At 44.6% G+C, this 20,630-nt stretch overlaps 2 protein-coding genes and 1 non-coding gene across 5 annotated transcripts; 1 reads left to right on the plus strand and 2 right to left on the minus strand.

Annotated features, from left to right (window-relative positions):
* Positions 1 to 2,885: 2,885 nt before the first annotated feature.
* Positions 2,886 to 10,435, minus strand: COPS7A (COP9 signalosome subunit 7A). 3 transcript variants are annotated; one of them, XM_045554472.1, is made up of 8 exons: positions 10,223 to 10,435; positions 9,685 to 9,873; positions 6,524 to 6,599; positions 6,195 to 6,283; positions 5,009 to 5,211; positions 4,244 to 4,349; positions 3,930 to 4,081; positions 2,886 to 3,757 (listed from the first exon to the last, which is right to left on the minus strand). In XM_045554472.1, exons 2-8 carry the CDS (start codon positions 9,844 to 9,846, stop codon positions 3,718 to 3,720), a joined length of 828 nt encoding a protein of 275 aa, XP_045410428.1. In that variant the 5' UTR covers positions 9,847 to 9,873; positions 10,223 to 10,435; the 3' UTR covers positions 2,886 to 3,717. The 3 variants fall into 3 exon arrangements, with proteins under 3 accessions (XP_045410428.1, XP_045410426.1, XP_045410427.1); XM_045554470.1 differs by having other exon boundaries at positions 10,294 to 10,434; XM_045554471.1 differs by lacking the exon at positions 10,223 to 10,435 and adding an exon at positions 10,092 to 10,202.
* A 5,409-nt stretch (positions 10,436 to 15,844) lies between these two features.
* On the minus strand, positions 15,845 to 16,375 carry LOC123640112 (60S ribosomal protein L23a-like). Its single transcript, XM_045554473.1, has one exon. The coding sequence runs from the start codon at positions 16,358 to 16,360 to the stop codon at positions 15,890 to 15,892; it is 471 nt and encodes a 156-aa protein (XP_045410429.1). The 5' UTR covers positions 16,361 to 16,375; the 3' UTR covers positions 15,845 to 15,889.
* Positions 16,376 to 18,865: 2,490 nt separating this feature from the next.
* Positions 18,866 to 18,986, plus strand: LOC123640912. Its single transcript, XR_006736141.1, has one exon. It is a non-coding gene; the product is annotated as a small nucleolar RNA SNORA67 (small nucleolar RNA).
* Positions 18,987 to 20,630: the final 1,644 nt, after the last annotated feature.

A 20,630-nucleotide genomic window follows, 5' to 3' on the forward strand; every position in this document is an offset into this window, starting at 1 on the left:
TAGGCAACTTCTGACATAGCTTCTGATGATCCCTGCCTTCTGACAGGAAGTCCTGTGTAATCTCTACTCCTTGAGTATAGGCTGGTATGTCACTTACATGATTAGGTTACAAAACACTGACTTCATCTTACTGGTGTTATCTTTCCAGCTCTTGCTCTAATGGAGAGGGCTACCTGGGCAGCCTCTGGCCAACAGTCAGTCAGGAAATGAGGTCTTTAGTGCAACCACCCATGAAGTAGTAAATTCTGCTGAAAACCACTGAGTGAGCTTGGAAGTCCTTCCCATTTGAGCTTTGTGAAGACTATGGCCCTAGCTATCACCTTGATTTCAGCCTGTGAAAGATCCTGAGGCAAAAAACTAAGCTCAGCTATGCCCAGATCCCTTACCCATAGAAAATGAGATAATAAATGTCTTCCAACTCCCAGCCTCAAGCAATCCTCCCACCTTGGCCTCCCAAAGTTCTAGGATTACAGGCATGAGCCATCTCACCAGGCCAATATGTGTCGTTTTAAGCCACTACGTTTTACAACAATTTGTCACTTAGCAATAACTGATATACTGCCTAGGTATGCCATCTAGACTCCATTCTACCCATCCATGTTGGAAGATTCGCCAAAGTGGGGGACTTCTAATCTTTAACAAAATTTCATAAAACATTGACCATAGACATTCTCTGCTCTTCTTATGCTTAAAGATGTGCATCAGTCCAACTGCCATTTTCAGCTTGAGAGACTTTGGCTTAATCTTTTAAGTGTCATTTGTTTCATGTGTGTGAACTCTGAACTCTCATGAAGGCAAATTCTCTTTCTACTCTTACCACGGTGTCCAGCCCTAAAATCATCAAGATTGCCGTAAAGTAAAGATCAGCATGTGTAAGTGGGTGATAGATTCTTGGTTAGGAAGATTTTCCTGATGCCCCGGGCCTCATCACACATGCAATCCTTAAATCGTGAACCAAATTTTGTGGTAAAAAACTGAGCCCTCGGCCGGGCGCGGTGGCTCACGCCTGTAATCCTAGCTCTGGGAGGCCGAGGCGGGTGGATCGCTCGAGGTCAGGAGTTCGAGACCAGCCTGAGCAAGAGTGAGACCCCGTCTCTACTAAAAATAGAAAGAAATTATCTGGCCAACTAAAAAATATATATACAAAAAAATTAGCCGGGCATGGTGGCTCATGCCTGTAGTCCCAGCTACTAGGGAGGCTGAGGCAGTAGGATCGCTTAAGCCCAGGAGTTTGAGGTTGCTGTGAGCTAGGCTGATGCCACGGCACTCACTCTAGCCCGGGCAACAAAGTGACACTCTGTCTCAAAAAAAATAAAAAAATAAAAAAATAAAAAACTGAGCCCTCATCATTTCTCACATAATCTGCTGCCCTTTCCTCATGCCTTGATAGCAAGAGTCCTCTCTTTGTAAAGCAAAGACAAACTGCATTGCATTTGCATGACCCTGGGATGTGAATGGTTCCCCTCCCACTTTGGGTGTAAAGACAGGGAATTTCAGCCAAGCTCACACTGGACTTTAGAGCCATTCACTTAAGACTGGAACTTTAGAATTCTAGAAAGTTTTATGGCACCATTAGCTGGGACCAGTTTACAGGTAAAGATACTAAATTCCAAAGGAGAATTGGAACATGGGTGGGAGTTGGGGGATAGTCTCAAAGCACCAGGAATTAGCAACTTCTATACAGTGGAGCATGTGGGAGGAAGAAGGGGTTTATTTCAGAGGCAGAGACTGAGAATCATGTCTTCCTTGTCTACACAAAGCTAAGATGAGAAACCAAGAGTGTCAGATCCTAAAATGGGGCTCACTGGACTGGTGCCACAAAATCTCCATTGCCTCTTCAAGACAATAAGCTTACCAGCCCATGTTTAGTCAAAAACCCAGGACCCTACTCCCACGGTAGCTTTAGGACCAGTGAAGAATGGCCTGTCCTAAATCTCCACCTAAAAGAGTACAGACTTTGGAGAGCAACTGAGTCAACATTAGGGCCCTCAGAAGGCAGCCACTTTCTATGCAAGTAAGGGCTCAACTGTACCTTACACTAGAGCTGCCCAATTCTAGGGTGTACACGGTGGTACTCTAGGCCAAGGATACAAATCCTCCTAGCCCACTTCTTCGGAAGCTCTAATTGGACTGAGGGCAGGAGCCTAACTGCTGCGTCTTGCTGTAGATCTAATAGTTCTGTGTGGTTTCGATGTTCAAGTTACTAAGTTCATTACCAACTCTTTCCCTTATAATTTTTTTTTTTTTTTTTTTTTTTTTTTGAGACAGAGTCTCGTTCTGTTGCCTGGGCGAGAGTATAGTGGCATCATTACAGCTCACTGCAGCCTCAAACTCCCAGGCTCAAGCAACCGTCCTGGCTGAGCCACCTGCATAGCTGGGACTACAGGCTCATGCCACCATGCCTGGCTAATTTTTCTATTTTTTGTAGAGACAGGGTCTCTCTATGTTGCTCAGGCTAGTCTTGAAAGTCTGGCCTCAGGGATCCTCCGGCCTTGGCCTCCCAAAGTGCTAGGATTACAGGCTTGAGCCACTGCACCCAGCTATCTCTTTCCTTTACAATTCTATGTGATGGAAGGAAACAGGTTGAACTCAAGCTCTTTGAGAGCAGGGACAGTGACCATCAGTTTGCATGTCCAGTACCTATCATGTGTTGGTACTCAGTAAGTACTCTTTATTTCTGAATGGACACTGAGATACAGAGCAATTTGTCCAATGTCACACAGCCCAGGATCTAGGTCTCCTAGCTGCAAGGCCAGGACTCAGCAAACAGTATCTGGTTCTCTTCATTTTCCAGCACCGTGCTTTAGAGTGGACTGGGAATGAGTCTTCTTCCCAGCCCCAAATATCAAAGACAGAAGATACCCAGTTCAGGGTATGTTTGTAGATAGATTTCTCATATATTTATTTCTGTGTCATGTTATATATAGATATATGCATATATACCTTTTTTTTCTTTTAAATACAATCTATATTCCCTTCCCCTCCTCACCAAACTCACAGAAGGGGATATAAATCCTTCTAGGACTGCCATCAGGCTTCCCAAGATGGTCAGAGCCAAGAAAAAACCATCTCTCAACATCTTAAGAAACAGATACCTTTCTCAGGCTCTGGGGTCATTGAAGCAGCAGCATTCCCAGGGCCCAAGGGGAGGAGAGAGGAAAGGGAGCAACTCTAGTGTGACAGGATTCTAGGATGGAAGTGTCCAGTGACTCCTGGAATGGCAGACTGGCTCCCAGAACTCTCAGGGTGGGAATAAAGATGGGGGCCCTATGGCTCTTTAGATGCTGCCCAACAGGTGGGGGTAGGGAGCAGGAGTGGGGGGCTAGGCATGCAGGGACAGAGTGGTAGGAGAAGGAACACCTGTGGGTTATGCTGGAGACAGAGCAACCCCCCATCAGGGCTGTCCATCTATTCAATGACACATAATGAAGGGACAGATGCTGAGCTCTTAACGAAATAGGGGAGAGAGCATGGCAGGGAGGGGGAGCAATGGAGCACACAAGAAAGTCACAAGAAACAAAAAGTACCAGTGAAAACATGACCTGTACTTGCCTCCTCCCTAGAGAAGGTGTGATCTATATTGGGGGTGGGGGAGGTGAAGGGTCATGAACCTAGGATTATCAGCTGGCCAGGGGCACAGAAAGGCTCTCTGAGGACTCCTAAGAGGCAGGCAGGCAGCTGGGACCCCACATCCCCAGGGAGGAAACGACAGTCCCTTCAATTCGACTTGGACCAAATCTTGGCGCTCCCTCGGAGCCTGGCAAGGGGAAGAGAGAGAGAGACAGAGAGGCTGCAGGAAACCCCCTAACTCCTGGAGTCCCCCCACTCCCCACCAGCATGCAGATGACTAAAAGAAGTGAAGGCAGCCAGGTCCCTGAAGTAAAAGTGGGGCACCCCAGAAGCAAGCAGTTCTTGCCACACTGGCTCACCCCTTGCCCTTGGAGGCTTTCTTGCTGGGCTGGCGCTGGTTGGTGCCAGGAGCTGGTTCCCTCAGCTCAGTCAGGTGTTGCTCAGGATCCTGAGATGTAGCTGCAGCTGCTGCTGCCGTTGTAACTTTAATGGTTTTTTTAAGGTTGGCAACCTAGCAGGATGAAAGGAATGGAGTATAGCAAGGAAGGTTCCAGGACCTGACAGCCGGTGCCCATCTTGTCTGTCTGCTACATACATTGTCCAACCCCCTCCACACAGGACAAGTGGCCCAGGCTGGAAGAGCTTGGGTCCCTCTGCTTCCCTGCCCGCTCACCTCACTCTCAATCTGCTGCTTCAGGCCCAGCTGCTGCTCCTTGTGCTGGTTGGCACGGCTCACTTGCTCCTCAATGCCTGACAGCACCACCTCACAGCCCACACACCTGCGTGAGCGTCAGAAGAGGGCTGTGACTACAGACTAATGGAGAACAGACTCAAAAAGAACTCTAGATCCTGGTATCCAAACCCTTGTCTGAGCTGGGAACGCTCACCATGGCACCTGGAACCCACCTACACCACTCCCAGCAGCGAGACAGACACTCAGGTATGATGTGAGATGGATAAGGAAATTCCTGGAGTGACATGCAAGTTGGGAATGGGAACTGAAAACAAAATAGGGTAGAAAATGCTAAAGAGAAAAAAAGAAGGTGAAGTAATGAACAGAGACACTAAAACTAGATGGGAACACATAGAAAAAACGAGAAGAGGAAGAGCCCCGTGCCTATGGACAATGGTGGTTACAGACCAGTGGGTTGAATCCAGCCTAACACAGCTGATCAGCCTTTCCAGTTAGGATCTCCTTAAGGGTACCACTCCTTTTCCCTGCCCAAATTACTGTACCAAGGACACAGACTCCTGCCTCCCAGGGCCTCCTCCACTGCTGTCTTCCTTCAGAAGCCTTTGGAGGAATGAGCTCATTTCCCTTCATCCTCTTGGGTTGCACCTCTGCAGCTCAGCCCCCCACCTGCCCTCTCTCACCCTGAAGCAATCTCCCTTTCTTGTGGTGAGAAGGGAAGGGACAGTGCCAGGACACAGGTCTCACCACTCCTGCAGGGTTCGGGCAATGGCACTGAGGTCCTGGCGCTGGATGTCCCGCCCGATGCTGTAGTCAACCTCCAGCCGCTGATTGCGCTGGTCCAGGGAGCCGCGAAGCACATCAGCGTACACAGCTTCAATCACAAGGTCTTCCAGCTGCCGCACGTTACGCAGGGCAAGGGCCTCCAGCAACACTGCATATGGGATACACTGGGCCCGGGGAGGTCAAGTCAGGATTTGTGAGGTTCCACAGCAAAGAAGGGCTTCCAAGACTCTTCCTCCCTCCTTTTCCCCACTGCCAGGGTCCATCTACCCTCCGCTCCTATTCCTAAATCATTCCTCTAACAGGCTGGTTCTTAGGCAAAATAAATAAAAATATCCCCATCGCATGATCCCCTGCATCAGGAGAAGGACAATCTTAAATAAGATACAAGACTTATGCTTCCTTACCACCCATCCCACACTCACTCCCCACACCACAGAGGGAGAAAGTGAGGATGGCCTGGTGTTGTTCCTTTGGTCACAGCTCAGGATGTCACACGGCCTTTGTTCAAGATCAATTTGGCATGAGGGGAGTATGCAGTAGTGGGAGATGTCTGGAGTACTGTTTATCATTTATGTCACCTACTTCCAACAGGCATTCCTTCTGAGGCACCTCACCATGGAGAGCCTGACACAAGTCAAATGAGAATGCCTGAGCGTCAGGAAACAACTGGAAGAGCGCAGACTGGGCAGGGCAGGAGGTAGGACACTGAACAAAAAACTGAGCCCCAAAGGAACACAGAGATACTTCTGGGATGTACATTTCCTATTCTAACAAACAGAAGCCCAGCACTTTATCAGAAGAGAGCCCTGTTTCCAGCTCTGAGGCTTTGTTCTCATGGGACTTTACACAGTGGGAGGAAGGGAATTGCTGAACAACACGTGAACAGCATCCTAGTTGGTATTTTGACCAAAAACACAAAAGATGTTTACTTAGAACTTAAGTTGCTTGAAAAATGAAAACAAATCACAAAACTAAGAATAATAGGCTTAATGGCTGCCCATGGACTAGTTTAGATACAGACCTTGGAGGAGGGAAGAGAGGAAGAAGGGACAGTCTGGTCAAGGGCTATCCTAGTGCAAACTCCCAGGCACATGAAAAAGGATGCTCTAGACCTCACTGGCTTAGGACTGGGGCAACTGTCACTTACCTTTACTTTGGCAGCCAGAGTGACGACTGATAGGTGTCTAAGCTTATTCTTCTGAGCCTCTGTAAGCGGGGGAAGATTTCGGGCTTCAGCTAAGGAAAAAGGACAAAAAGAAATGAATCCTGATTTCAGTTTTGTGGGAAGTCCTGGCCTCCTTCCCCTGCATTTTGTTAAAATTAGTTTTCTATACCAATTCAGGTCTTTACCCTGACTCTGTGCACCCAGGGGATCTAGGAATTTCTAGAGGGTATCCCAGGAATTTCTTCTAAATCTCTCCAGAAACTGCCCTTCTCCCGTCTCTGTTACTCCAGAGCTCCAGCCCCTCTAGTTACCTAAGTAGTCAGCGTATGTGCCATAAGCAAACACTGTGAGCAGCCGGAATGTGGAAGCGAAGTCGCTCTCAGCCAGCTGCAAGAATATGAAGGAAAAGAAGAGGTGACAGGAAACTCTTCCTCTCCACCCTCCCAGGCCTACCCTGTTTTGAAGTCCATTTTCTGGCCCCATCTTTTCCAGCCAGTGTTACATCTCCTGGTTGACCAAAAGGGGTTCTAAGCCTCTTCGATCACTCTCCCCATAGGAAGGGCTCCTTTCCACCTCCAGGCCTTTGCTTACACTATTCTCCCAATCCACAGTGTCCTCCTGCTCCATACACCACCCAATTCAGAGTTGAAAACCTTCAACATTCAGAATCTAACAGACATACACACCAGACGCCGCAAATTGTGCTGTTTGGCCCTCAGAGTTTATTTAATATTCTAAATTTGAATATCTTTAGACAGTCTGCAGTACTCCCCAATTCATCAAAGACTCCTATCTCAGCCTCACTCATCTCTGACAGCTGCACGGCCTAGATATGTGCGGCCGGTGCTGCCCCCAGGCAGACTGGGCCAGGAACAGAAATTGATCCTGAATTTGTGGCCTCTGATTCATAGCGCACCCCACCCCCTCCCGCGGCCCAGCACCAGGAGGCTGTATTGCATCCCCCTAGTCCAGCCCACCCAGATCTCCTCTCCTCCTATCGCTGATCACTTATCCTCTCACTTACTCAATTCAATCCCTGCAAAAGGTTGTTACCTAAGAACATGTTTCCTTGCAACAAGATTGTAGATCCAGTCTCTGGGCCAGCCGCGATGGCTCACGCCTGTAATCCTAGCACTATGGGAGGCCGAGGCGGGAGGATCGCTCGAGGTCAGGACTTTAAGACCAGCCTGAGCAAGAGCGAGACCCCGTCTCTACTAAAAAAAATACAATGAAATTATCTGGACAACTAAAAATATATATAGGAAAAATTAGCCCGGCATGGTGGCACATGCCTGTAGTCCCAGCTACTTGGGAGGCTGAGGCAGAAGGATTGCTTGAGCCCAGGAGTTTGAGGTTGCTGTGAGCTAGGCTGACGCTACAGCACTCTAGCCAGGGTAAAAGAGTGAGACTCTGTCTCCAAAAAAAAAAAAAAGATTATAGATCCAGTCTCTGGGCCGGGAGCAGTGGCTCACACCTGTAATCCTAGCACTCTGGGAGGCCGAGGTGAGAGGATCGCTCGAGGTCAGGAGTTTGAGACCAGCCTGAGCAAGAGCAAGACTCCGTCTCTACTAAAAAAAAGTAGAACGAAATTATCTGGACAACTAAAAATATATATAGAAAAAATTAGGTGGGCATGGTGGCGCATGCCTGTAGTCCCAGCTACTTGGGAGGCTGAGGCAGAAGGATTGCTTGAGCCCAGGAGTTTGAGGTTGCTGTGAGCTAGGCTGACGCCACGGCACTCTAGCTCGGGCAACAGAGTGAGACTCTGTCTCAAAAAAAATTAAAAATTAAAAATTAAAAAAAAAAATAGATCCAGTCTCTGGTATCTGATTAGGACCTAGCAAAGTTATGAATGTAGTAGGCTTTCTCAATAAATGCTTGCTAAATGAAAGATTTATAGGTTTATATCCATTCATCTTATCTCTTCAACTAGAATAGAAGCTTCAGAAGGGTAAGCCCTGTGTCTGGTACTTTTCTGGTATTCCCAGACCACTGGCAGAATGCTAAGCAGCATTCTTTTTCTTTGCCTCAATTGATACTCTAGATCCGCTGCAGATGAAAGCGAGTACAACAGGTGGCCAGTCTCCTCCATAACACAGACTAATACAAAAAGGCTAAATCTGTTCACTCAATCACAGGCCCTCAAAAACTTGGCTCTTAGTTTGACCACAAACGACCATCAGAGCATCTCCCTTGCGTGGTGCCACAAGTCTTGGTGACCTGACTTTAAACTCTTAACTCTGCTACTGCAGTGTGAACGGTTCTCTCTGCTGTGTTCTTAGAAGCTTGCCATGTGTCTCTGGGAAAAAGACACCTTTTTCATTACCTACTTTAAGCAGATTAGCATATACTGCACGGGGCGGGGAGGCATGCTAATTTAACGTGTTCATTCCTTCCATTTGTACAGACTTTACACTTTCCCATAATCTCACTTGATTCCCACAACAATGGTGAGGGGCAGTATCATCTCCATTTTTTTTTTCCTGGAGACAGAGTCTCGCTCTTTTGCCCAGGCTAGAGTGCTGTGGCGTCAGCCTAGCTCACAGCAACCTCAAACTCCTGGGCTCAAGCAATCCTTCTGCCTCAGCCTCCCAAGTAGCTGGGACTACAGGCATGCGCCACCATCCCCAGCTAATTTTTTCTATATATTTTTAGTTGTCCAGATAATTTCGCTCTGTTTTTTAGTAGAGATGGGGTCTCACTCTTGCTCAGGCTGGTCTCGAACTCCTGACCTCGAGCGATCCTCTCGCCTCAGCCTCCCAGAGTGCTAGGATTACAGGCATGAGCCACCGTGCCCGGCCTCATCTCCGTTTTTAAAAGAGAAAGCTGAGGCCCTAAAATAAAAGTGGCCTGATCAAGGTGACATGATTATTAACAGCTGTTACACCTGGCAGAGACAGGCTGGAATCCTGGTCTCCTATTCTGAATGACAGGCTCTTTTGCCTAATAATGACAAATACTAGGCTTTACAAATCCCTCATCTCCAGAGGGAAACTAAGAGGTTTACTTTCCTACTGGTTACTTTTTTTTTTTTTTAAAGAGACAAGGTCTTGCTCTGTTGCCCAGGCTGGAATGTGGTGGCACGATTATAGCTCACTATAACCTTGAACTTCTGGGCACAAGTGATCTCAGTAGCTAGGACTACAAGCACGTGCTAGCTACCACACCCAGCCAATTTTTTAATTCTTTGTAGAGAAGGTGTTTCACCATGTTGTTCATGCTGGTCTCGAATTCCTGGCCTCAAGGGATCCTCCTGCCTCAACCTCTCAAGTGCTGGCATTACAGGTGTGAGCCACCTTGCCTGGCCTGGTTACTTTTTAACCGGTTACTTTCGCAAGTTGCCAGTTAATCATCACTGTATTTTTGTTCACCTGAATGGTTATGGGGCTGTAGAATGAGTCCTGCCCACCCATTCTTAAATTAAAACTTTTCCCCCAAACTTCCCTGTGGGTTATTCAGGCCAGCAACCCACCTCTCTAACATTGGGCATGTCCAGCAGCTCTCCAAATACGTAGACACCAGGGGCCTCCAGCACCTGGTGGATGAGTGTAGCCAGCGCCGCCCCCTTGGCAGACTTGGCCAGGAGCAGAAATTGCTCCTGATTCTGCCCTGTCACCTTCACTTCCGCACTCATGGCCGCACTGAGCTGGAGGGACCTGGGCTGCAACGAAAAGAAGATGTAAAGCTAGAGGTCCCTAACACTGGCAGGAGGGAAAGCACAAGGGGGAGGAGCTGTATCGTAGAGGCACTAAGTCACTTCTGCAGTGAGGAGTCAGAGATGGAGCGGATCCAAAAATTCTAAAGTCAGCCGCTTTACACGGTTGCCACGCCCACTCGCTCCCCAGGGCCTAACCCCAAGTCCCAACGCGTCCAACCCACCGAACAAGGCACAAGATGCAGCAGGGGAAGGGCTGTCACATGGTGCCCACCCTAACGACGATACTCCCTCAGCTCTCCACTAGCGTCTGCACGTGCCCCCAACCACGTGACCTGACCCCCACGATCCTTACGCGTAACTCCGCCCCCTCCCTTAAAGAGGCCGCCCAGGGACCGCAGGCTCCCGCCGACTGCCCGGTCGTACCCTGGGTCAGACTCTGCGGGCTGTTACCAGGAAGCTTCCTCTTTCAGCGCACCGGGCGGAGCCGCCCCTCCGTCACCTCCGGCAGCTGTTCCGAGCCTTTCCTGCCACCTCCCTGCAGAGTCGCTCTGGCCACTGAACTCTATGGCCGCCTTCCGGCCCTGCTTCCGCTCTGACGACACAGGATGGAGCGGGATATGCCCCGCCCCCGCCTTCAACCGCTGAAGCTCCAAGGAGGGACACAAGCATTCTACTCTCCGATTGGTTGCTGGGGAAAGAATGACAGACGCCTTTGTTTCGGCTTTGTTTCAATAAAACTTTATTGCATTGAGAGCGCTAGCAGCTAAGTGCATTAAGTCCCAGGCAAGTGCCCTGTGTCGGGTGGCTCTGTGTCTGCTCTAAGCTGCGAGAGAGCTGGAGATCCAGGCTGCGTGGGGTGCCTGGGCCAAGGGGAAATCTGTAATGCAAGGAGAGAGGGAGCAGAGAAAAAATGGGGTGGGGGGAATGTGGAGAAGAGGAAGCAAACAATAATCAATGATAGAAATTTAGCGGCAGAGATCAACTCGGTAGTTCAACCACTCACTTTTTTTGAAGAGCAGGAAAAAAGAAGTGGAAAAGGTAAAGGAAATAATCATAGCTAACATGTATCCAGTGCTTACTATTGGTCAGACATCTGTTAAAATTTTATCCCATTGAATCGTCACAACTGTACTGACCCCAGTGTGACTCTAGGCACTCTGTACCATGATTACAACGTGTACTTGTAGAGTGATGCTCCAAGTACAAGTACATGGAGCTCACATGGAGTCTTTTAATTCCTGGGAGAGGAAAAAACCCCATTGGAAGGAAAACATATGTTATTCTAATTGTACAGATGAGGAAATTGAGGCTCATAAAAATCAGGGATTTACCTGGAACGCAAGACTTTTCAAACTCAACCATCTTTCCACTTCATGATACACACACACAAAAACCCAAAACAACTAAGATTTCTATAGCATTTTATATTTCACACCAGGCTTGCAGAAGGTTAAATAAGAGTAAAGTTAATGACATCTTGGAGGCCTTTGTGTTAAGCTATAAGCCTTACTTAATTCACCTGATACAACAATCTATTAATTATCTCCAATTTTCAGATGGAAAAACTGAGGCCCAGGGAAGTTAAGTAACTTATAAGTAATGGAAAGAAGGGAAAGTGAAAAGCGAAAAGAGATAAATAGAAAATTATAGGACTAGCAGACTGTCAGGGCTGAAGGAACTTTAAGTGTAGAGTTTATGGTCCACATTCCTTTGTTCCTGATAGGAAATAGGAAGCAGAAACACAGAAAGGAAAGAGAGAAAGGAGGAAGAGGAGGACAAGTAGTAATGAATGGAAGAGATTAAACATAAAAGTGAGGAGAAGGAATCAAAGGCATAATGAGATTCAAAGTTTGATGGAACCAAGGAATTAATGAGTCCAAGCTTATCATTTTTAAAGAGGGAAGGAAAAAGTATATATAAGATAAAAGAATGAGAAAAAAACCAATATGTGTTCTGTTAGCACCAGGTGCTCTATTTGTTCAACTTTGTATTCAATCTTTCCACAACCCTTAGAGGTGCATATTAACATCTCAGTTAACTGAGGATCACAGAAGTTAAATAGTTTGTTGGCAGTCACCAGTATAAGTAGTGGAACTAAGATCCACATGCAAGTTTGTCTGATTCCAACACTGTGTTAAGAAAGCGAAGAAAGAAAAACCAGAAAGGAAAAAGAGAAGAAAGGAAAGAGAAAGGGATAACCTGAGATCTAGTTCTGATATGGTATTAAACTACCTGTGACCTTAAAGCAAATCATGCCATCTTGTGGCATCTCCTCTTCCCCTCTTCTGTATCATCCAAGTGACAGATTAAATGTAAGGCAATTCTGGTTGTGATGTTCTATGGTTCTATGAGAGAAAGCGGAGTGAGAGGAGAACATGAGAGAACAGTTAGTAAGTAGAAAAAGGGTATTTGGAGAAAGAAAGGAGAGGGAATAGACTAAAGCAGTGGGATTAGAGAGAGAAGGGGACAGAAGAGGAGGAGGAAGAGATGAGAGAAAAATAAGAGAAAGGAGTAGAAATGGAGAAAGTGGGAAGAAAAGTCTCCAAGAGGAGGATGGGAGCTAAGTAAACTTAAGCAAAGCTCTGGATGTAACATTCATTCATTCATTTGTTACTGCATGGAAGTTATATACAAGGTCATGTGCCAAGTGGTGTGTTTTTTAATGCTAATGATAGAAAACAAGATGCACTGAAATAAAGCTAGAAAAGTTGACTGATATCCAAGGAATCAGACACATAATAAAATATTCATCATTGATTCAAAAGATATATATTAATCACCACTTATTGCCAGGAATTATTCTAGCTCCTGGGCAAATAGGCAAAATCCCTGCCCTCTTGGTATTTATATTCTTGTGGTGGGACTTGGACCATAAGTAAATAAATACTCACAAGGTGATACATACGAAAACAAACAAAAACAAGGCAAGGGGATGGGGAATGCAGGAGACATTTGTTGTTTTATGTAGGTACTAAGAAAAGGTCTTTCTGATAAGGTGACATTAGAGCAAGTCATATGGGTTTCTGTAGGGAAGTGTTCCAGGCAGAGCAAACTATCAGTACAAAGGCCCTGTGATGGGGGACATACTGGATGTGTCTGAGGAGAAGCAAGAGGGCCTGTGTTGCTGGAGCATAGTAAGCGAGGAGAGAGAAAGCAGGGACAAGGTCAGAGAGAACAGGGTGGCCAGATCATGTCAGGCCTGTGGGCCATTGTCAGGACTTTGGCTCTTGTTCTGAGTGGGATGGACAGCCAATGGAGGATTTGAGCAGAGGAGTGACATGATCTGACCCATGTGTTTAAAGTATCATGATGGCTGCATGGGCAGAAGCAACAAGACCAATTAGAAGGCTACTGCCATGATGCAGGCGAGAGATGGTGGTGACTTGGACCATAGTGGTGGCACTGGATGTGAGGAGAAGTAGTTAGTTTCTAACTCTTTTTTTAAGAGACAGGGTCTCTATGTTGTCCAGGCTGGAGTACAGTGGTTATTCACAGGCAAGATCATAGCTCACTGCAGCCTCAAACTCCTGAGTTCAAGTGATCCTCCGATCTCAGCTTCCTGAGTGGCTGGGATTACAGATGTGATTCACCGTGCCTGGCCTTCTCTTCAGTCTTATAATGAGGATCCTAGCCACAGCAGTAAGACAAGGGGGAAAAAAAGGTAAAAGGATCAAATAAAAAAAAGAAACAAAGCTGTTACCATTCACAGAAAATATGATTGGATATGTAAAAAATTTAAAAGAATCTACAAATAATTAGAATAAGGGTTTAATAAGGTTGCTAGATTAAAATATACAAAAATCAATTATATGTCTATATGTGAGCAACAAACAATTAAGTGAGGAATAATTTTAAAAGTTATTACTTGCAGTTAGTATGTAAAATATCAAATATCAAGGTATAAATATAACAAAATATGTGTAAGATCTGCATGTAATAAATTATAATTTATTGTGAGACACTGAAGAAGACCTAACATAGATGGAGAGATATATTACATTTATAGATTAGAAGACTCACTATCATGAGGAAGTCAGTTCTCCCTAAAGTGATTTATAGATTCAGTATAATCCTAGTCAAAATCCCAAGTTTTTTGTGAGTGTATGGAACTGACAAACTCATTCTAAAATTTACATGGAAGTGCAAAAGGCCATGAAAGCCTCTTAAAGATGAATAAGGTAGAAAGACTTGCTTTACCAGATATCAGAACATAATTACAAAGCCCTAAAAATGGTATAATATTGGCACAAAGATAGATAAATAGACCACTGGAACATAATACACAGCCCAGAAACTGATTCACACATATATAGAACCACTGGGTGCAATGGCTCATGCCTAGAATCCCAGCTCTTTGGGAGGCCAAGGCAGGAGGACCACTTGGGTGATCTCAAACTCCTGGCCTCAAGTGACCCTTCCACCTCTGCCTCTCAAAATGTTGGGATTACAGGCGTGGGTTACCGTGCCCGGCTGGGAAATATTTCTTAATACTCAAATACATTAACTGTAAAGGAAAAGCTTAATAAATTAGACAGCATCTGTTCATCAAAATACAAGCCACAGAATGGAAGGAAGTATTTATAACATATATAACTGACAAAGGACGTCTCCAAGATATATAAAGAACTACTAATCAATTTTTTTCAAAACACTTTTTTTTTTTTTTTGAGACAGGGTCTCGCTCTGTTGCCCTTGCTAGAGTGCAGTGGCATCATCAAAGCTCACTGCAACCTCAAACTCCTGGGCTCAGTTCTCCTGTAGTCTCCCAAATAGCTGGCACTATAGGTATGTGTCACCGTGTCCAGCTAATTTTTTCTATTTTTTGTAGAGATGGGGTCTTGCTCTTGTGCAGGCTGGTCTTGAACTCCTGACCTCAAGCAATCCTCCCACCTTGGCCTCCCAAAATGCTAGGATTACAGGCATGAGCCACCACTCCTGGCCAAAAAAAATGCCTTAACAATAAAAATTATAAATGTGAACTAGAGAGTTGAACTAACACTTCACAAAAAAGGAAGTCCATAAGATCAATAAACTTATGAAAACATGCTCAACCTTATTAGTAATCAGAGAAATGCAAATTAAAGCCATAATAAGGCCTCGCCTGGTGCCTCACACTGTAATCCTAGCATTCTGGGAGGCTGAGGCAGGAGGATCACATAAGCCCAGGAGTTTGAGGTTGCTGTGAGCTATGATTATGCCACTGCACTCCAGCATGGGGTGACAAAGCAAGACTCTGTCTCAATAAATAAATTAATTAATTAAAGAAAGAAAGAGACAAAGAAAAGAAAGGAAGTGACTGCCATAGAAGTTGGAGTACTACTTAACTCTGGTGAGGAGGGAGTGGTGTATGATTAGGCAGGGACACACAGGTCCTAGAGTACTGGCAAAGGTCTTTGATTTGGCCTGGATGGTGGTTATTGTCTTTGTAAGTATTTCTCTGTAAGTATTCATTATATTTGATGCTTTGTTGCACTTCTCTTTTTGTGTGATATATTTTATCATAAAATTGGCTTTAAGAAGCATTTAATTCAATACTTACACATGACAAACTCTTAGCAAACTAGGAATAGAAGTGGTCTTCCTTAACTTGTAAAAGTTACCGCGACATTTTAGACGAGATGATTTTTTTAAAAGTTATTTAAAAAAACACTACAGCAAACACCATTCTCACTTGGAAAACGTTGGAAGTGTTTACTTTAAAACCAGGAACAAAACAAAGATGCCAGCTAATGCTGCTTGTATTCAACATTATACCAAAGGTCCTGGCTAGCACAAGAAAAGGAAATTAAAGGGCTAGCACTAGAAAAGAGAGAGCATACTGCCATCATGTGCAGATGACGTGATTGCCTTTGTAGAAAATTCAGAAAAGTCTATAGAAAAATTATTATACAGAAGAGAGAGCTTATCAAGGTTATTGGCTCTAAAATCAATACTGCAAATCAATTACACTTCTTTTTTTTTTTAAGGTGAAAATATATTTAGAATTGGCGAATTGGCCAGTTGGACTGTTGGACTCAGTTTAGATGATCCCAATTTTGTTGGCAACGTCCAAAGCATCGTAATTGGGAGCCAGTTGAACATATGCCTTCTTCTCTCCATCAGGCCTGATCAGGGTGTTGACTTTGGCCACATCAATGTCATAGAGCTTCTTCACAGCCTGTTTGATCTGGTGCTTATTGGCTTTGACATCCACAATGAACACAAGTGTGTTGCTGTCTTCTATCTTCTTGATGGCAGACTCAGTTGTCAAGGGGAACTTGATGATGGCATAGTGATCAAGCTTGTTTCTCCCGGGGGCGCTCTTCCGAGGATATTTGGGCTGCCTCCGGAGCCTCAGTGTCTTTGGCCGCCGGAAGGTGGGTGACGTACGGATCTTCTTTTTTTTGTGGCTGTGGACGTCTTTTAGCACTGCCTTCTTGGCCTTCAAAGCCTTTGCTTTGGCTTCGGCTTTGGGAGGGGCAGGAGCTTCCTTCTTTGCTTTCGGCGCCATCTTGTGAAAAGGCCAATTACACTTCTATATGCCAGCAAAAAACACTTTGAAGATGTAACCTTAAAAAATATCATTTGAGGCCAGGTGCCGTGCCTCATGCCTATAATCCCAGCACTTTGGGAGTCTGAGACAGGACAATCATTTGAGCCCAGAAATTAGAGGTTACAGTAAGCTATGATCATGTCACTGCACCAGCCTGGCTGACAAAGCAAGACCATGTCTCTGAAAAACATTATAGAACCTAGAAACAAATAAAACATAAGACCTGCATTATCTGTACACAGAAAATCATTATATAAAACTTCACTGAAAGACATTAAAGATCTAAATAAATGGAGAGATATCCCAAATGCATGATAGGATGTTTTGATATAAAAAAAGTTATCAGGCTGGGTGCTGTGGCTCATGCATGTAATCCTAGCACTTTGGGAGGCCAAGGCGAGTGGATGGTTTGAGCTCAGGAGTTCAAGACCAGCCTGAGCAAGAGCGAGACCCTGTCTCTACCAAAAAAATTGAAAGAAATTATCTGGACAACTAAAAATATATAGAAAAAATTAGCCGGGCATGGTGGCGCATGCCTGTAGTCCCAGATACTGGGGAGGCTGAGGCAGAAGGATTGCTTGAGCCCAGGAGTTTGAGGTTGCTGTGAGCTAGGCTGACACCATGGCACTCTAGCCCGGGCAACAGAGTGAGACTCTGTCTCAAAAAAAAAAAAAGAAAAATAGATCCTTTAATAACAGACCATACACATAAATCAATTCTAGGTGGACTTAGGACTTAAGAATAAAGAGCAAAAGTTTAAAATCTTTTGAAGGCTGTATAAGAAAATATTTTCTGACTAGGAGGGTAGAAAGTGATTTTTTATATACAAGATACAAAAAAATATAATCATAAAATGAAGAGTTGATAATTATGCACATATTAAAATTAAGAACTTCTAATAATTAAAATATATCATGAAAAAAGTGAAACGAAGGTCACAGATATCTTCACAAAGGAGCAGATATTTGCAACATATTTAACTGGCAAAAAGATTAGTATCCAGACTATGTAAAGAACTACAAATCAATAAGAAAAACACAAGCCACCCAAATGATCAAGCATTTCCCCAAAGAGGAAATTCAAAAGACTAATAAATATATTAAAAGATGTTCAACTGCATTAGTAATTAGAGAAATGCCAAATAAAATCACAATGAGATACTACTGCATATCTACTAGATTAGCAAAAATTAAGAAGTCTAAAAATGCAAGTATTGGAGAGAATGTAGACGAATGTATTGATGGTAGGAGAGTAAATTGAAAACTATTTGGGCCGGGCGCGGTGGCTCACGCCTGTAATCCTAGCACTCTGGGAGGCCGAGGCGGGTGGATTGTTTGAGCTCAGGAGTTCGAGACCAGCCTGAGCAAGAGCGAGACCCCGTCTCTACTAAAAATAGAAAGAAATTAGCCAAACAACTAAAAATAGAAAAAATTAGCCAGGCATGGTGGCACATGCCTGTAGTCCCAGCTACTCGGGAGGCTGAGGCAGGAGGATCAGGAGTGTGAGGTTGCTGTGAGCGAGGCCGACGCCATGGCACTCTAGCCCGGGCAACAGAGTGAGACTCTGTCTCAAAAAAAAAAAAAAAGAAAGAAAGAAAGAAAACTATTTGGCATTCTCTCTCAAAGATAATTATCCATTTTCTTTTTCTTTTCTTTTCTTTTTTTTTTTTTTTTTTTTTTTTTTGAGACAGAGTGTCACTTTGTTGCCCGGGCTAGAGTGAGTGCCGTGGCATCAGCCTAGCTCACAGCAACCTCAGACTCCTGGGCTTAAGCGATCCTACTGCCTCAGCCTCCCTAGTAGCTGGGACTACAGGCATGAGCCACCATGCCCGGCTAATTTTTTTGTATATATATTTTTCGTTGGCCAGATAATTTCTTTCTATTTTTAGTAGAGACGGGGTCTCACTCTTGCTCAGGCTGGTCTCGAACTCCTGACCTCGAGCGATCCACCCGCCTCGGCCTCCCAGAGCTAGGATTACAGGCGTGAGCCACCGCGCCCGGCCTCTTTTTCTTTTCTTTTTTTTTATAGACAGGGTCTCGCTCTGTCACCCAGGCTGGTGATCACACCACCCAGTGGCGCGTGGTGTGATCATAGTTCACTGTATCCTGGAACTCCTGGGCTCAAGTGATCCTCCCACCTCGGCCTTCCAAAGTGTTGGGATTATAGGTGTGAGCCACCGTGCCAGGCCCAAAGATGATTATTCTTATACCTCCCAACCTAGTAGTCTCACTCCTAGGTATACGCCCTAGAGAAACTCTTGCACATAAACAGAAGACAAATACAATATTGTTCACAGCAACAATGTTTATAATAGTAAAAAAAAAAAAAAGAAATAAAAGGTAATAGTTCATAAACCCATCAACAGAAAAGGCAAATTATGATATATTAGGTGCATTCACACGGTGGCACATTATATTCCAGTGGAAGCATATGAACTCCAGCTACATGCAACAATATGGATAAGTCCTGGAAGTATAATAGTGAGTGAGGAAAGTAGCAACTTGGAATAAAATCAGGCGTGCCTAAGGTCTTCAGAGGACAGAGGATGCTCATTCCCTTTGCCTTCCCTTGGCTGCCTACATGTGTAAAAAAAAAATAGTGAGAGAGTCATATTAATTTGTGAGAAAATTATATTTGATAAACAACAGAATAATTTTAAAAATTGATGGCATAGTGATTATAAGGAGGAGGCAGAGGGATGGGAGGAGGGGGGACCCCCCCTTTCTAGTCCTTGGGTTGGGTGGTGGGTTCACAGGCTTAATTTTATTTTCTTATTGCACTTGCACCAATAACACCCTTTCTTAAATTCTATAGCTTTAAAACAAAGCTAGCTGTCTCCTATAACAATCACCACCTTGCCAGTATACTCTTCTTCAGGAGTATCTTGCCACTTCTTAGCACCTGCTGTATTTGAAAATCAACTTGTCAAGTTCCACAGGATTTCGATTGGAATTAATTCCTTTATAACTAACATACATATTGTAACTTGTGTGTCAAATGATAAATACGTCAGGTACTTAGAGTAGTCAAAATCGTAGAAACAGATAGTAGGGTGGGGGTTGGCAGGGGATAGGAGACTGGGGGGTTACTGTTTAATAAGCACAGAGTTTTAGTTTAACAAGATGAAAAGAGTTACAAGATGAATGGTCGTGATGGTTGTACATTATGAATTTATTTATTTATTCTATGTTTATTTTAGCCACCTGGGCTAGAATGAATGTATTTAATGTCACTGAACCGTTCACTTAAAATCAGTTAAGATTTTGTTATGTGTATTTTACAGCAATAAAAATATTTTGTTTATATATGCATATATATAAAGTTAAATACAGCAAAAGAAAATACTAGCCAGCTATAGAGAAATTTAAAAGAAAAAATGAATGACTCCAAGGTTTTTGCCCTGATCAGCTGGAAGACTGGAGACGCCATTTATTGGGAGAGGAAGCGCTGAAAGAGTGCCAATTTTGTAGTCGGATGGACAAGTCTGGAAGAAGGGAAGGGACAGGGATGGAGATAAAAATTTGGGAGTCATCAGAAAAAAATTTATATTTTTAATTTCTATTTTTGTTTTAGAAACAGGGTCTTGGTCTGTGCTCTGCTGCCCAGGCTGGAGTGCAGCAGCAGGATCATACCTCACTGCAGCCTCAAACTCCTGGGCTCAGGTGATCCTCCCACCTCAGCCTCTTGAGTAGCTGAGACTACCGGTTGCCACTGCAATGGGCTAATTAATAAAATTTTCTTTTTTTAGAGATGGGGTCTCGCTATGTTGCCCAGGCTGGTGTTGAACTTCTAGCCTCAAGTGATCCTCCTGCCTTGGCCTCTCAAATTGCTGGGATTATAGGAGTGAGCCACTGTACCCATCCTGAAACAGTGATCTTTAAAGACCAGAGACGGAAGGAGATCCTGTGGGGAGTGACCACAGATAGAGGAGAGAGTGAGACATAGCTGTCGGGGAGCCCAGAAGGAACTAGCAAAGGAGGCTGAGGAGGAGCCAATGTGGTAGGAGGAAACCAGGACAGTGTAGTGTCTTTTTTTTTTTTTTTTTTTTTTTTTGAGACAGAGTCTCACTCTGTTGCCCAGGCTAGAGTGCTGTGGCGTCAGCCTAGCTCACAGCAACCTCAAACTCCTGGGCTCAAGCGATCCTCCTGCCTCAGCCTCCCAAGTAGCTGGGACTACAGGCATGCGCCACCATGCCCGGCTAATTTTTTCTATATATATTTTTAGTTGT

The sequence above is a fragment of the Lemur catta genome, chromosome 6 (assembly GCF_020740605.2).
Source record: "Lemur catta isolate mLemCat1 chromosome 6, mLemCat1.pri, whole genome shotgun sequence".
In the NCBI taxonomy this organism is placed as follows: Eukaryota; Metazoa; Chordata; class Mammalia; order Primates; family Lemuridae; genus Lemur; species Lemur catta.

Bases quoted from the DNA above. Each gene is read 5' to 3' on its own strand.
- COPS7A (XM_045554472.1), bottom strand. From the start codon at position 9,846: ATGAGTGCGGAAGTGAAGGTGACAGGGCAGAATCAGGAGCAATTTCTG. The intron at 6,600-9,684 runs GTGGGTTGCTGG...ATATTCTTGCAG, and splicing joins ACATGCCCAATGTTAGAGAG to CTGGCTGAGAGCGACTTCGC. The intron at 4,082-4,243 runs GTGAGCGGGCAG...TCATCCTGCTAG, and splicing joins AGCAGCAGATTGAGAGTGAG to GTTGCCAACCTTAAAAAAAC.
- LOC123640112 (XM_045554473.1), bottom strand. From the start codon at position 16,360: ATGGCGCCGAAAGCAAAGAAGGAAGCTCCTGCCCCTCCCAAAGCCGAA.